The sequence below is a fragment of the Hyperolius riggenbachi genome, chromosome 4, assembly GCF_040937935.1.
Source record: "Hyperolius riggenbachi isolate aHypRig1 chromosome 4, aHypRig1.pri, whole genome shotgun sequence".
Lineage (NCBI taxonomy): Eukaryota > Metazoa > Chordata > Amphibia > Anura > Hyperoliidae > Hyperolius > Hyperolius riggenbachi.
In genome coordinates, this window is record NC_090649.1 from 277,922,449 (window position 1) to 277,939,191 (window position 16,743).

Here is a 16,743-nt window from a genome sequence, read left to right on the forward strand (position 1 = left end):
CTCAGAGAAGCCTATAGGCACAGATGTCCTGGCACCTTAGACTTTGCCCTCTAGGAATCTACAAACCCCAGCTGAAACACACCGCCAGTGTGCTGGCTGTCCCAGCTGTCATTTCTCCCTTACTTCCCTTGCCCATCCTAGGTAGCTACCGCTGCCCCTCAGTATTAGGTAGCCAGATGTACCCTCAACATTAAAGGGACACTTAAGCCCGAAAAAAAAAATCAGTTTTACTTTCCTGGGGCTTCTACCAGCCTCCTGCAGCCGTCCCGTGCCATCGCAGTCACTCATGGAGCCTCCGGTCTCCCACCACCAGCTAGTTTCGGTTTCGCTCACAGGCCTGGTTTAAGTGTCCTTTTAAGTAGCTAGAGTTGCCCCCAAGTATCAGGTAGCTAGAGGTACCCCTGACTGAAGGGAGATCTCATAAGTTGAATCCCGAGAGCAGGTTGAGTAATCTCTTATTTATTATCTCATCAGGACTCTGCATAGGGAAAGAAGGAGGGAGGGAAAGAAAAAGGAAGGAGGGAAGAAAAGGAAGGAAGGAAGAAAAGGAAGGAAAGAAGGAGAAAGGAAAGCAATCGGGGAGGGGGCTGCCTTTCCATCATCAGGCACCTGTAGGCACGTGCCTACAGTGCCTTATGGTAAATCCAGCCCTGAGTGAATCGCATATGCTAAACTTTATGGGATGGAAAAGAGACACCACCAAGAACAAAACTATTCACTATTCTAAACAAGCCACAACCCCACTTAGGAATCTATTTAGGCTTTGTTTATATTATCCAAAGCAGATGTCCGTAGGTTAATGCTGCTTTCACAGTGGGACGTTACAGGGGCACGTTAGAGCAGCCTGTAACGCACCCACTGCACAGTAATGAAAAATCAATGGACTGTTCACAGTGCCCACGTTGCGTTACATTGTAACGCAAGACGTCAAGACAACGTACTGCATGCAGTACTTTAGACGCGGCTGCTAAGCCGCGTTAGACTGCTTGCACATGCTCAGTAATGTTGGGGAGGAGGGGAGAGCGGCCAGGCACATGGCTAATTAATATTCACTGCACTGTGACGTGTGCAGTGTTTACTTCCTGGAGCGGCCGCTCTGTGCGGCGATTGGCTGGCGGGACCACGTGATGCCGCATGCGTCTAAGAGTACGCATCACGGACGCCAGAGTGAGCTGCACAACGCGGCTCACTCTGATGTCCACATCGAAGAGCACCAAGCGTTGCGTTAGGGGCACGTTATGCGACCATAACGTCCCCTAAAACGCAATGTCTTGGTGTGAAAGTAGCCTTAGGGGCTGAGCCCACTGGCGCAGTTGTGTCCGCTTTTCAGTTACACATCGATGTTACAGATGTTGAAAAGCGGACACAACTGAGCTAACCACACAATGCAAGCTGTCTGACAGTGAATGGGTCAACGCTGTATTTTGGACAAAAATGCATGCAGCCAGGGCCGGCCCGCCCATGAGGCGGGGTGAGGCGGGTTCCTCAGGCGGCAAGTAGTGGAGGGGCGGCACCAGGCATAAAGTGGAAGTGACTGCGCCTGGTGTTTGCCGCCTTTCTGGAGAGACTGGACTGGAGTGTGCTACTGCCGCCTGGCCCGCCTGATCGCCTCAAGTTGCCTGCGCTGCAGACTCTGCAGTGAGGTCTCCCTGGCTGCACACCGAATCGTGAGTGACCCGGTGCACAGTGACGCCAGCCCTGCCACGTGACGTGCCGCTCACCCACCATGCCGCACTCCGAGTCCGAGCTCTGCCGCCCACTAGGTTTCTGTGAGGCTGCACCTGCTTGATGGTGGGAGGCAGGCAGAATCCGGGACCGGAAGTGACTGGAGTCACGCTGCCTGCCGCCCGCTGCCCGCCATGGTAGTCACGGACAAGATGAAGGAGGTGGAGGGGGCACTGGGCTAGGCATCCCTTTTTTCTGTTTTCAGTAACGATCCCCTACAGCCTCGGGAAGAAGCTCTGCCAGCCACCCGCGGGAAGCTCCGCCCACCACTCTCGGTAAGCTCCGCCCCCACCCACAATACTTTTGACTAAATCCTAGTCTCTTGTTCCCTAGCACCTGCACTGACCTCCCAGAACAGACATTGACCTGACCTCCCTATTCCCACACTGACCTCCCAGCACTCACACTGACCTCTCCCTATTCCCACACTGACCTCCCAGCACTCACACTGACCTCTCCCTATTCCCACACTGACCTCCCAGCACTCACACTGACCTCTCCCTATTCCCACACTGACCTCCCAGCATTTACACTGACCTCTCCCTATTCCCACACTGACCTCCCAGCACCCATACTGACCTTTCCCAGCACCCACACTGACCACTCCCAGCCCCCATCCTCGCCTCCCAGAACCTACACTGACCTCTGCCTGCACCCACACTTACCTCTCCCTATTCCCACACTGACCTCCCAGCACCCATACTGACCTCTCCCTGCACCCACACTGATTTTCCCAGCACCCACACTGACCTCCCAGCTCCCATAATGACTTCTCCCAGCACCTACACATTGACCTCCCAGCACCCACACTCACAATTGAATCCTTCCATAGTCATAGTCTAATGTCCTTCCATATTATTATGATGTATATATATATAGCACTGACATCTTCTGCAGCACTTTACAGAGTACAGGGGACTTTATAGGGGAGGGAGATGGGCCACACTACCACTAGGCAATGCTGTTATGGGGACCACTAGGGTAGGGTATGTGAGCTCCAAATCATGGGGCTTGTGGGCCCCAGGTTTAAATTTTTTTGATGGGCCCCTAGTGTCCCTGGCTGTAATGGAGGGGGGAGTCAGCTGCGGGGAGGGCAGCCCGACCTCTCCCTCCCTTCCTCTCCGCGGGCCGCCCTCCGTGCCCCCCCCCCCCCCTCCGAGTGTGACTGCAGGGAAGCAACTCACCTCCCTGGTTCCCGGTCTCCTCTTCTCCTCATAGCCGCTGATACACACGCTGCTTCCTGTTTAGCCGGAAGCAGTGTGTGTATCAGCGGCTATGAGGAGAAGACAGAAGAGGAGACCGGCGGCGATTGGAACCAGGGAGGTGAGTTGCGGTCTGTACACAGCATTTCCCTGCAGTCACACTCGGAGGGGGGAGCACGGAGGGCGGCCCACGTAGAGGAAGGGAGGGAGAGGTTGGTCTGCCCTCCCCGTGACTGACTCCCCCCTCCATACTGGGGGGCAGCTACCTATCTAACTTATACTGAGGGGCAATTACCTAATCTAACCACAGTAGGGGGCACCTACCTAATCTGACCACACTGGGAGGCACCTGCCTAATCTAACCACACTGGGGGGCACCTACCTAACCTATACTGGGGGGAACCTACCTAATCTAACCAATACTGGGGGCCCCTACCTATCTAACCTGTATTGGGGGCACCTACCTACCTAGCCTATTCTGGTGGCAACTATACTGGCTACCTATATTGGAGGCACCTACCTAGCTAACCTGTATTGGGGGCACCTACCTATCTAACCTATGCTGGGGGCAACTATTCTGACTCCCTATATTAGAGGCACCCACCTAGCTAACCTATACCGGGGCACCTGCCTATCTAACCTATACTGGGGGCAACTATACCGGCTACCTATACTGGAGGCACCTACCTGGCTAACCTATACTGGGGGCAACTATACTGGGGCACCTATGCCTGGCTACCTATACTGGGGGAACCTATAGCTGGCTACCTATACTGAGGGCAACTAGACCTGGCTAACCTATACTGCGGGCATGTATACCTGGCTCCGCAGGGAATTTTAACACCCTCGCCCTGGGTGCATTTTAGCCTAGAAACTGCCCTGGTCACGGTCACTGAGTGCCGCCGTGACCGTTACAATGATGAGCCCGCCGTTGCCCTCCGCCCTTGCCCGCCAGCGCGAGATGGAGGAGCAAGCTCGCCGCCTGCAGCTGCCCTCTGCCCACCAGCGAAAGATGGATGCTGGATCGTGCCTGACGCCTGCCCTCCGCCATCGTCGCCGCCGGACCCCACCATCCCCGGTGAGTCACTTTGCTGCCCCAGGCTCTGCTCTTCACGGTCGGGTCAAACTCCTTTCATTTTCTATTGTCACGTCATGATTTAAAAAAAAAAAAAAAAAAAAAAAAAAAAAAAGTGTGGTATTGTTATATGCAGAGGTCCTGCATATACAGGGGGGATATGATATTATCCTGTGACTGTTGCTGTTATTTATTTTTCTCTATGTCTTATTGACTGTCTGTGTGCTATAAGAGGGTTGGGTCTGGGACATGCAGGAGGGCGGCAGCCACTTTGTGAGTTCACAACAGCACCATACAACCTAGGCCTAGCTATATTGCCAGTGCAGTGACTGACTGAAGCCCTAGTGGTTTGGGCCTAAGGAGGTAGAAAGCATGGGCTGTGCTCCAAGAATTCACATCTCTCTCATGCTGAATACACACGGTGCGTTCCTGCACTCGATTTCCCCGCTCGATTCCCGGCGATTTGTTTATTTGTTTATTTCCAACATGTCCGATTTGCATCTCGATGGATCGTTAGGACGATTCGCATGTAAAGTATGCCAAATCGGCCTGACGATCCATCAAAATGCAAATCGGACATGTTGGAAATAAACGAAACGAGCGGGAAATCGAGTGTGGGAACGCACCGTGTGTATTCAGCATCAGAGGGATGAACTCTGACAGTCACAGCAGGGAGGTGATTCAGAGTCTGAGATTTCCAACTGCCACACCAGACCAACACACAGTCTCAGCAAACCAAGACAGTCCCTGGATTATTCATTAAATTCTCTAAATTCATTAAATCCTCTAACACATCCACTTTTAAGGTGAGGGCTAAAGCCTGGTACACACTTTCAATTATGATTGGCCAATCACTGACCAATTTTACCACCTGCATGTAGTATGAGGAGCAACAGATATTGAAGACTATGAGCAGATTATGTAGGTATCCCTTATTATACTACATGGAGGCAGGTAGTAAAATTGGTCAATGATTGGCCAATCGTAATTGAAAGTGTGTATCAGGCTTAATTCCGCTAAGATAGACAGGAGGGAGAACAAGCAGAGCATGGAGGCAGTCAGGCAGAGACACACACCAGCAGATCCAGTGTGACGGTATCCGCTGCTGAAGCTGTCTTCTTTAATCTTGTTTTAAGGAAGGGGGGGTGTTCGGCCGGGGGGGGCGCCTTCACGATCTTTGCCTCAGGCAGCAGAACGTCCAGGACCGGCCCTGCATGCAGCAATGCGTTATCACAACCCACTGCTACGTAGCACATAAGAACATCACACAGCACAGTCTATGCACGTCTGATGTTCTTGCGTATCTCACATTATACGCGTTACCAAAATGTACACAGAAATGCACATAGCATGAATGAGGCTGAATAATTCTTTAGTAAAATGCAGCTTTCCAAATGCAGCTGATGACCACCATCAGCAAAACAGGATAATGGGAATAAGAAGCTTTTAAAACATAAGCAACTGAATTTAGGTGTTGAACATAGTGTGTACAACTTTATGCACTAAACTGTATCTAGAGAGAAATGGAAAAAAAGAAAAAAAGAAAAGGAGAGGCAGAGATGCGAGTGTAAAAGGCTAACGATCTTGTGCATGAGCATTATTCCATCATCACAAATAATAAATAGAAAGGAGTCTTAACAGAATTCTTTTTATAATATATTATTCTTTTTTAAACAGAATTACAGAAACTTCACAGCAGACTTCACTGCGGAAAGCCCGATCACATTATTCCACTCCTCACCTTGCACTACTATGGATTGTGTCATGTTTCTTCCGTGCCGCCAGCGAAGATTACCGGGCAGTTATTTACATCTGGAACCTTAGCTCACTGTCTCTGTACACTGCCGGTGTAATGTCTGATTGTGCTGCCCGGACGGTGTCGCGTCAAAACAGTACTCCCATCGAGTTAGTAGTATACCCCCTCTTCTGCGCACGCGCATAGCCATTCTACACATGCGCAGTAAGGCTATGGGCAAACCTACTGAAAGATCCATCCGCGGCTTATCGATCTTTCCTATCTCCGCAAGCCTGCAGAGGAAACAAGCTGCTGGTGCCCGAGGACGCCGACCAGCCAAGTGGTGACCCCTCAGAGCATTACGCCAGCTGCCTGGTCACCTCCAGACCCCCACAACAGCCGCCTGCTCACCCTATCCACAATTTTTTTTTTAAACTTTCGTAGTGTGCACATCCGCGGCCGCTGCACCGGCGCATTATTATAAGAACACAAACAAAACCAACTGACTTCTCATTCGTTAGTTTACTGCATAGCAACGGAGATCTGGAACGGCAGCGTCATGTAACAGGAAAGAGGAAAACTGTCACCTTTGAGTACTTTTCTATCAGTGTCTGCTCAAGAACGGCCATTTTGTTGTGGTTTCGTTATTCGTTTTTTTTCTTCCAGCGTTGTACAGCTTCTCATCCACAAAGAAATGGCGGCACAAGGAGAGACGTGTAGCCAGGCTTTTCTAATCGTATTGTTTTTCACATTGCTCCTTGCTTACTGCACAATTTTGGTTTAAATCCGGGTTTATTTATTAAACTTAATTTTAATGTAATATATGTTTTATGTTTAAAGAGAAACTCCGACCAAAAATTGAACTTTATCCCAATCAGTAGCTGATACCCCCTTTTACATGAGCAATCGATTCCTTTTCACAAACAGACCATCAGGGCATATCTCCCAACTGTCCCTCTTTTGAAGGGACAGTCCCTCTTTGGGAGCACTGTCCCTCTTTCCTCCTCATTTGTCACTTTTTCAGTACTTGCTTCCCTCTTTCTATGTAAATATCTCTACAAATAAAGGTGTTTGATTGACTCTAAACTTTATTCACATCCTTTAAATTGATATATTACTCGTTTTAAAATGTTAAAATGAAGGAAAATTTACAAGGATAGAAAGGACCAGTGTGGTTTGAATTATAAAACAACATATTCTTCTTATGAAATCTTTATGGTATGCGTGACTAGGGGTGTGATGGGGTAGAGTGACCAGACGTCCCGGATTGCCCGGGACGCTTCCCGGATTCGGGGTCCGCTGTCCCAGGCTGCATGAGGTCCCGGGAAACGTCCCGCTTTTAGCAGCGGGACGTCCTGGCCTCGGGACTCAGGCCACTCTATTTTCATGAACTGGCAGCGGCGTCAATAGACGCCGTGCCAGTTCATTGCCCGCAGCCCCGCTCCAGCCTTCTTAGTCTTCCTGTGTTCCGACACTGGCAGGCGATCAGGGCTATGGCAAGATGGCTGCCGAAGCCCTGTACTGGAGACTATTTGTGTCTCCAGTACAGGGCTTCGGGTGCCATCTTGCCGTAGCCCTGCTCTGCTTGTCAGCGCGGGAGACTGCAGGAGGAAGATGGTCCCGGGAGCAGCGCGCCAGAGGCCGGAGACTTCTGCCAGGTGAGTAAATGCTTTTTTTCCAGATGAAATGTGCCCACAATGCGTTTATTTTCTGGTGAAATGTTGCCCACATTGGGTATCATTCATAAACAGGCTGTCGGTAGTGCGGGAAAACACCGTTCTTCTCCGCAACCGGTAATTAAGACTTCTGGGTGGGCATTCATAAAGAAGTCTGCCTGTTGCGGAAGAAGTGCGGAGGTTTTCTGGAGGAAGCTGGCGGCAGCGTGGCGGAAGACATGCGGAAACTTAAAAGCTGCCCGATTCCCTCCCTGCGCTGCTCTGTCTGATGCTGCTTGGGAGGTCCCTCCCATTCATTTATATGGATTCCGCCCGCCTATCGCTACTGTCGAGCAAGCGGTATTTTCCTTCCGGATACCGCTTGCTCTAATCTTTATGAATGGATGTGTTTGTTACTTTTTCTAGATTAATCTAGAAAAACTCTGCACAAGGCGGAAATGTATCGCTCTGTCACCTTTTCATGCGGAAAGAGCCTTTATGAATGGGGCTTATGCTGAGTGGTCGGGAAAGTCACCGGTGTTAAGCATTTCCGCATGCGGAAATGCTTTATGAATGATACCCATTGCGTTTATTTTGTGCTGACATGTTTACCCACATTGCGTTTATTTTGTGCTGACATGTTTGCCCACAATGCGTTTATTTTGTGCTGACGTGTTGCTCACATTGCGGTTTATTTTGTGCTGACATGTTTGCCTACATTGGGCTCTATTCATAAAAGGTTACCGCAAGTTTTCCGCTCAAAACAGCGGATTTTCCCGTCCATTTAGCAAAGTGGGCATTCATAAAAGCTGTTCCCGCATGAAAATCTACAATCCCCCAGCAGAGCGAGAAATTTCCGCCTTCTCCAGTGTTTTTCTAGATTTATCTAGAAAAAAGTAACAAAATGGCCATTCATAAAGATTAGAGGAAGCGGTATGTGGACGGGAAATACCGCTTCCTCTGATTTTGCGGATTACATACAAGTGAATGGGACAGACCTCCCAGAGAGAGCAGTGCACGGAGGGACTCTGCCGGCTGAAGTGTTTCCGCATGCCTTCCGACAGCTTACTGCCAGCTTTCAGCGGGAGATCTCCGCACTTGCATCGCAGCTGGCAATATTTTTATGAATTACCACCCAGAAGTCTAAAATACCGCTGCGGTATTTTCCCTCCAGGAGTTTTTCGCCACAACTTTTTTATGAATAGAGCCCATTGCGTTTATTTTGTGCTGACATGTTTGCCCACATTGCGTTTATTTTGTACTGACGTTGCCCACAATGCGTTTATTTTGTGCTGACATGTTGCCCATTGCGTTCATTTTGTGCTGACATGTTGCCCACAATGCGTTTAGATTGTGCTGACATGTTGCCCACAATGCGTTTATTTTGTGCTGACATGTTGCCCACAATGCGTTTATTTTGTGCTGACATGTTGCCCACAATGCGTTTATTTTGTGCTGACATGTTGCCCACAATGCGTTTATTTTGTGCTGACATGTTGCCCACAATGCGTTTATTTTGTGCTGACATGTTGCCCACAATGCGTTTATTTTGTGCTGACATGTTGCCCACAATGCGTTTATTTTGCGCTGCCATGTTGCCCACAATGTGTTTATTTTGCGCTGACATGTTGCCCACAATGGGCTTGATTCACAAAGCGGTGCTAACCTACTTAGCACGTCTAAAGTCTTTACACGTGATAACCAGGGTGCTAAGTAGATTAGCCCCGGATTTCTCAATCAGATCGCGCGCTAACTTTGCGCGCGCAAAGTCTTATGCGCGCTAAGTCACATAGGCTTTAATGTGCGCGAAGCGCCCTGCACTCTGTGCAGTGTGCGCATAAAGTTTTACGCGCGAAAACTTGTTTAGACGTGCTAAGGGTTTTTTTTTACAGGAGTGCTAACAGTTGGCACTGCTTTGTGAATCAAGCCCAATGCGTTTATTTGGTGCTGACATGTTGCACACAATGCGTTTATTTGGTGCTGACATGTTGCACACAATGCGTTTATTTGGTGCTGACATGTTGCCCACAATGCGTTTATTTTGTGCTGACATGTTGCCCACAATGCGTTTATTTTGTGCTGACATGTTGCCCACAATGCATTTATTTTGTGCTGACATGTTGCCCACAATGCATTTATTTTGTGCTGACATGTTGCCCACAATGCATTTATTTTGTGCTGACATGTTGCCCACAATGCGTTTATTTTGTGCTGACGTGTTTGCCCACATTGCGTTTATTTTGTGCTGACGTGTTTGCTCACAATGGGCTTGATTCACAAAGCGGTGCTAACCTACTTAGCACGTCTAAAGTCTTTACACGTGATAACCAGGGTGCTAAGTAGGTTAGCCCCGGATTTCTCAATCAGATCGCGCGCTAACTTTGCGCGCGCAAAGTTTTACGCGCGCAAAGTCTTATGCGCGCTAAGTCCCATAGGCTTTATTGTGCGCGGAGCGCCCTGCACTCTGTGCAGTGTGCACATAAAGTTTTATGCGCGAAAACTTGTTTAGACGTGCTAAGGGGGTTTTCACAGGAGTGCTAACAGTTAGCACTGCTTTGTGAATCAAGCCCAATGCGTTTATTTGGTGCTGACATGTTGCCCACAATGCGTTTATTTTGTGTTGACATGTTGCCCATTGCATTTATTTTGTGCTGAAATTTTGCCCACATTGCGTTTATTTTCTGGTGTCTGGGGTAACTGTTGCTGCATTTATTATTTAATGGTCATAATTGGCTATGTTTGCTGCTTTGGGGTTACGGTATACTATGAAATAGCATCACACAGTTTCTGCACACCCATGATGCGAAACCTCGTTTGACCACATCATGGCGTAAACACTGCTTTCTTATGCCTCGCTGTTACATCATTATGTTAGTTCCGCCCATACAATGTCATGGCCATGCCCATTTTTCGCCCCCCCCCCCCCTGTCCCAGGTTGAACCAACAAAAATCTGGTCACTCTAGATGGGGGCGTGATCAGGGGTGTGACAGGGGCATGGCTTAAGTGCCCCTCTTTCTCATCTCAAAAAGTTGGGAGGTATGTCAGGGGGCGCTGTATGACTGATATTGTAGTGAAACCCCTACCACAAGAAACCCCTCCCACAAGAAAAGTTCGAACTTTTGGCAGTTTCCTGTCTGTGAACCTTGTTGCATTGTGGAAAATAGCTGTTTACAGCTGTTTCCAACTGCCAAAAACAATGCAGCAGCTACATCACCTGCCAACAGTAAAATGTTCACTGGAGTTCCTCTTTAAATATATATGTATGTGCCTAATTAAGCAGCACCGCATAGCTCCCTCTTTGGGAGCCCTGTCCCTCTGCCCCTCTTTCCTCCTCATTTGTCCCTCTTTCAGGACTTTGTCCCTCTTTCTATGTAAATATATATATCTTTCTAATAAAAAAATGTGTTTGAGTGACTCATACATTTTATTCCCATTCTTTGAATTGTAAGGACCAGTGTGGTTTGAATTACAAAACAACATATTTTTCTTATGAAATCTTTATGGTATGCGTGACTGGGGGGAGTGACAGTCACGAGGGTGTGATCAGGGGTGGGGCAGGGGCGTGGCTTAAGTGTCCCTCTTTCTCATCTCAAAAAGTTGGGAGGTATGCAGCAGGAAGCACACTAAAGATGGTGGATGACATGCTATTGATTTCAGTCTCCATGCACATAAATGCAAATCACATACATACAGTATGGCTGGAACTGGATCTGTCAATGCACTACTTGTCATTTTTGATTGGGGTGATTTCCCAGCTGTTTTCAGTTTCCATTAAATTTGAATTATTATCATCTCCTTGACCAGTATTGTAGCTGCTGCTGATTTTTGCTTTTTAAAAAATGAACTTGCCCCATAGCAGATGTTTGTAATGTGCGTGCAGGTGGGGGTAGGGGGGGACACCATACTTCCCTTTGATGTTCTTATCCTGTGGCCCCTGGCATGCTCCATTTTCCTCTCCTGACCCTCAGTTTCTCTGGGCATTTGTAATTCCTGGCAGGGGTCATGCTGCAATGCATACTGGGAAATGTAGTCCAGTGCAAGTACAGAGCTGTATGATACTCTGTATTATTATCTGTAAGTGTTGATACACTTTCCTCTCAACTTCTACTGTATAGCTATTGCTACAGGCCTGCCAGTATGGCTCCCATTGGTCCATCATCCTGGTCGTCTCCATTTTGAATCCCTTTTTACCCTCAGCAATGTGGTGAATGTTCAGGCTCTCAGCCCATAGCCAGTGGCTTGTTGCTTGCTGTCCAATGAAGAGCAAATAATTTCACCAATATACAATTTCTGGTTTTACTGGACCTGGCATTTCTGGGGGCTGAACAGTATAGTTTGCAGCAGGCTAAACACATTGGGCAGTTAATGAATGACAGATGATTACTTAATAATTTACTGTTGGTTACCAAATGTAATTAACCTTCTGCAAAGTTTCAGTTTACCCAATGTTACATAAAATAAATAAAAATGTATATCACCTGTATTCCATGCTAATGTATTTATTCCAGCATTAGTGTACATCATAAAATGCTGAGTGCTACAGGGTTTTTAAGTATAGAAATAAGACTACGTCAGAAACACTTTAGGAGTATTGTATGGCACGGGCCCCAAATAGATCTGAAGCTTTATTCACACAGATGGTTGAACCTATCACTCTAACCACCCAGACCACTGACGAGACTGACTACCATTTAGTTTCTGTATAATGCAACCGAATGGAGATATATGTGTAACTTCACTGTGCCAGTGGTTGAGGCATTGTGCTTTTACTCTGTGGTGCACAATTGCTGAATATAGCATTTTGTGGGTGCTGCCTCCTACTCAGTTGTACATGTGTAGGTACTTATCAAGCACTGTGCCACCAGCAGTGCTGAGAGCCTGCAAACGCCTGGGTGGTCCACAGGTGCATGTTGCAGGCAGTGAAGCACCTATGTGAACCAGTCCTAATTGTGCTATATGAGAAAAATGAGTTCAGTTACTACTGTCATTAGGTTTTGAAGTTCTTACCATCACTGGTGCAGATAATCTTACTTCTACACTTAGGAATTATGCAGCTTTCAACATGATTTTGTGATGGACAGCTGAGCTAGAGTTTCCTCAGGAGTGTGTGCATGCATCTAGTTTCCTGCAACATTGGGTCCAGTTGAAGCAGAATTGCATATTTTCTAAATTATTTTCTCCTCACCATTCCTGCCATTGGTAATATGGGAAAGGTGAGAAGGTAGCAGCCATGTCAGTAAAAGGGGATCCCCTCATCTTCCCATAGTATGTATTGCTGTAAGGCTAGGTTCACAGTTTACATTGCATTTAGTCAATTAAAAGAATGCTTTATTTTCACTGCTAATGTGAGAATTTTGCAGTAACGCCCTGTGTACAGTTCATTGGGATGCTGCATGCCATTAGAACACACCGCACCGGCCGCACTGTGAACATCACATAGGTGGTGCATTGCAGTGCAACATTCTATTCTATATAACCAAAACCATTTAAAAAAAATATTAGAAATTTTGAAAATTATGGATAAAGGTCTCCATTATTATTACTGTATGGTAACCCATTAACAGCTTCAATAGAGTTATTTCATTTGAGATAATTGCACTGCTTTTGATCCTAGCCGGCAGAACTCATGCTGTAAATTCTTGGGAGAGAAGCCTGGGTGATGTGTACATTCCTGACAGAACTTTTCCAAGCTCTTTGCTAGCCATCCTGCTACAACAGATCTCTGAAAATGGAGCTGCAGAGTAGTTAACCCTTTAGCACTTGGAGCAGCTTTCAGATGTTACAGGAACATCAGATCTGCAGGTGAGGCTATTTCCAGAATTCATAAAACCAAGATGGTTGCTGCATAAAAAGGATATAGCACATTCTGCCATTATGTCTGACAAGGGGAGATGACACTGTGCACTGCTAAAATGATTTAATGTGTGTAGAATGTGGCTTAGATGTGCTCAAGTAGAGGAAGGTTTAGTTCAGCAAATGTGCTTGAAGCAAACCTGTAACATAAAAGACCCCCCCCCCCCCCCCCCAAGAAAAAGTTAGATACCTAAGTAAAGGGAGAACTCTGGATCATCCAGAGGCTTCCCATGTCCTCCTCCATCCCACCGCCACTAGCCGGGACCCTCTTTTTTTCTCTGCCACGCTCTCTATAAGTATGAAAGTGACTGGACTGTACATGCTGGATTACAGCTGCACCTGGGAAGTCCACGAGTGACTTTGGCTCACTGCGCAAGTGCGACCATTCTCACGCTTGCATAGTACAGCTATGCTGGTACATGGAAGGGAGTGCTACCACAAGAGCATATCTGTTCAGAGGGACCCTGCATAGCAACTGTGGTTGATGGATCAGGAACCATATAGACAAAAGGTTTGTGGCTAGTGCGGCAGATCCCAAAGGCAAACAGCGAGTTACTGTGTGCAGCTGGTTGGGAGATGTTCATACCTGATCCATAGTCCTGCGCCGCTTGGCTGTACTAGTGCAGAGCTTTTGTCTTTTTCCTTCCCCGCACAGTCAGTGCTGCCCATGCTAGAGGCCTATCCCAACCTGATGATGTGGCCGCTCAGAATATGCATATGCAGCCACATTACCAGGTTGGGCCAAGCCTCTGGTACATGCTGCATGCCCATGCAGAGAAGGTTGAATAAAGAAGCTTTGCACTAGTGCAGCTGATCGGATCATGGCATGTCCACCTCCCAGCCAGCTGCACCTTCACTCCCTGTCTGTTTCTAGCTGCCTGCCTCTGGGGTCTGCTTGTATTCTGAAGAGTGTGCTAGCTGCATGATTAGAGGAAGGGGGAGGGGCTGGGGGGTCCCTAAACATCTCAGATCCTAGCAACGCCCGTGCCAGGAAGTAGATTTGACATGAATGAATAAAGCCTTCAGATGCCCACATGAGGAAGTAAACTAGTCCAAAACCTGTCAGTAAGAGGTTGAGAACTGTTAGATTACCTGCTGTAAATGGAAATTACATAGGTAAAAAATGTACCATGCATTTTACTCTGGGAGAAATCTACATTATATATTTACAGCATATGTACAAATGCATTTTACAGGTTTTCCTCATTGTAGTCCTTTTGAGTGAAATGTTGTCCAAAATGGCATGTAATGTATTAGTGGTACACTCAAACAGCAAGATTTTTTTCAGTATGGAATTTGATAAAACACACACTGCTCAGTAAACAACCCACGCACCCACTTCTTCCTGCATGTTTAATAAAGTGCACACAGCAGACTGCATTGCGCCTCTGGAGGAGCATCACCTGTACTAATTAGAAAACTGACTCACTCAGTTCATGCATTACTGGCAAGGAGGCTGTGCTGTGCATCTTGCTGTCTCTGAATATACATCCATGGTAGTATGTTTGAAGACATGCATGAAAATTCCCTTATGATGTATACGCCTAAGCCAATGGAATTGCTTTTTTTTATCAGCAATAGAGGAATAGCTGGGTAATAAATAAAATGCATGTACAGAACAGGTATAAGGAATGAAAAAAGTTGTCCATTTTCTTTTGACAAGACAACATTTATATTGCGCTTTTCTCCTGGCGGACTCAAAGCGCCAGAGCTGCAGTCACTAGGACGGGCTCTATAGGCAGTAGTAATGTTAAGACTTGGTTAAGCTCTCCTACTGAATAGTTGTTTGCTTGCTTACTGAACAGGCAGAGCTGAGATTCGAACCCAGGTCTCCTGCGTCAGAGGCAGAGCTCTTAATCATTACACCATCCATGGTCTGTAGGCTTTGATAACAGTACAGGAAGTCTGTGCCCTGCTTTTGTGTTTCTCAGCGTATGTAAGAAGAACTCTTGTTTTTTCATAAACGAGTCCCATACTGGTTTATATCTCAGTAGAAATATAGGGTGGCTCATGAAAAAGAAGTCCGGCTGCCTGCCATGAGCGTGAGTTTACAGGCAGATGCCTGCTAGTCCCTGTGCACTTCTTACTCCATCCTTGCTGTGTGTGTCCTTCTTGGTGTGTTGCCTACAATTGCTGCAAGAAAGGAATCAGCAAACTTCAGTTGAGTTCATAATAAGTTCAGTAATCTTTATTGCAAAAAATCCCCACATAAGACATTGATATCTACAGGATCAAACTGACGTGTATCAGCCTCAAGGTGTGCCCTTAGTCATAGAAACTATAAGTAAGGGCACACCTTGAGCCCAACGCGCTTTGATCCTGTGGATGTCAATGTCTTATGTGTGGATTTTTGCAATAAAGATAACCTGCTTTTATGAACTCGACTGAAGTTTGCTGATCCCTTCCTTGCTGTCCATTTTGGTCTAGCTCACCAGATCCTGCACCAGTGAGTATGTAAATGGGGGTTTCAGAGCATTTGGATTCCTTTCATGATTGCCTACATTTTCTGCCTCATGAGAGCGTTACCCATTAGTCTGCTGGTATACTCGTACTCTTGGCAGGCAGCAGGGCCTCTTTTCCTTGGGCCAACCTCTACTAGACTAGCCTCACTGAAGATTAGTGCCCTCTAATCTTGTGACCAGTGTCACGTGATTAGGAATGGTGCCATTTGGTCACTGGGAGCAATTTAATAAGGCGGGCTTTAGGGGGTACTATTACAACTTAGGCTGAACTCTCTCTCTCCATACACATTTGGCAACAGGTTCACTTATAGAGGCACTTTACTGAATATAACATAATGGCTAAAATTGCTTATTTTTTATAGAGTAGAATCTCATTATAGTAAACCTCTTTATAGTAAACTCTGATATAGTAAACCTCTGGATATAGTAAACTCAGGTAATCCTCAGGTTCCAGCAAATGCATCTGTATAAATATACAATGTATCACCATTTATGAACTCGTAAATATCTGATATAGTAAAACTATTCCTGGTCCCTTGGAGTTTACTATAACAAGATTATACTGCAGTAAAATCCTTCCTAACCATCATTTACATTTGAAATGTATCACAGGTGGCAGCATCTTTACTGCTGATAGGTGCATCACTGCATAATGTTTGTTTTCTGTGTTCTGAAGCCAGTGCAAATGATACCTGGTCTCCCAGAATGCTCTGGGAGGAGAATTCCACATAGCTAAACATGTATAAATATCATATAGCTAAATATCACTGGGAAGGCAGGGCTACATACCAATATACAGCAATACTGTATATACCGGTAGATAGCAAGTGTTTCTGATGCTGAAACCAGGAAAATTAAAGCGAACCAGAGGCTTATGTGTTAAATCGAAAGAGGACCCAGAGGCATGTCATGTGCACAATGACATGCCTCTGTGTCTCTCTATTGCCGTCGCTAGTCACCCCCAGGGTCTGCTGTGTCCCCCTGAAAATATGGCCAGACTAGCGACAATCTGCTTGTGGCTAGCCTGATGTTTAC

The 16,743-nt window shown here is 46.8% G+C and overlaps 1 protein-coding gene across 1 annotated transcript in view; it reads right to left on the bottom strand.

Moving 5' to 3' along the window:
- Positions 1-5,983, bottom strand: part of TUBE1 (tubulin epsilon 1) — a 74,729-nt gene extending 68,746 nt beyond the window's left edge. The window contains exon 1 of the mRNA XM_068231318.1: positions 5,744-5,983. Coding sequence (XP_068087419.1) covers positions 5,744-5,768 — 25 coding nt within the window. The 5' untranslated portion in view covers positions 5,769-5,983. The remainder of the gene's footprint in view (positions 1-5,743) is intronic.
- Between the last annotated feature and the right edge of the window lie 10,760 nt (positions 5,984-16,743).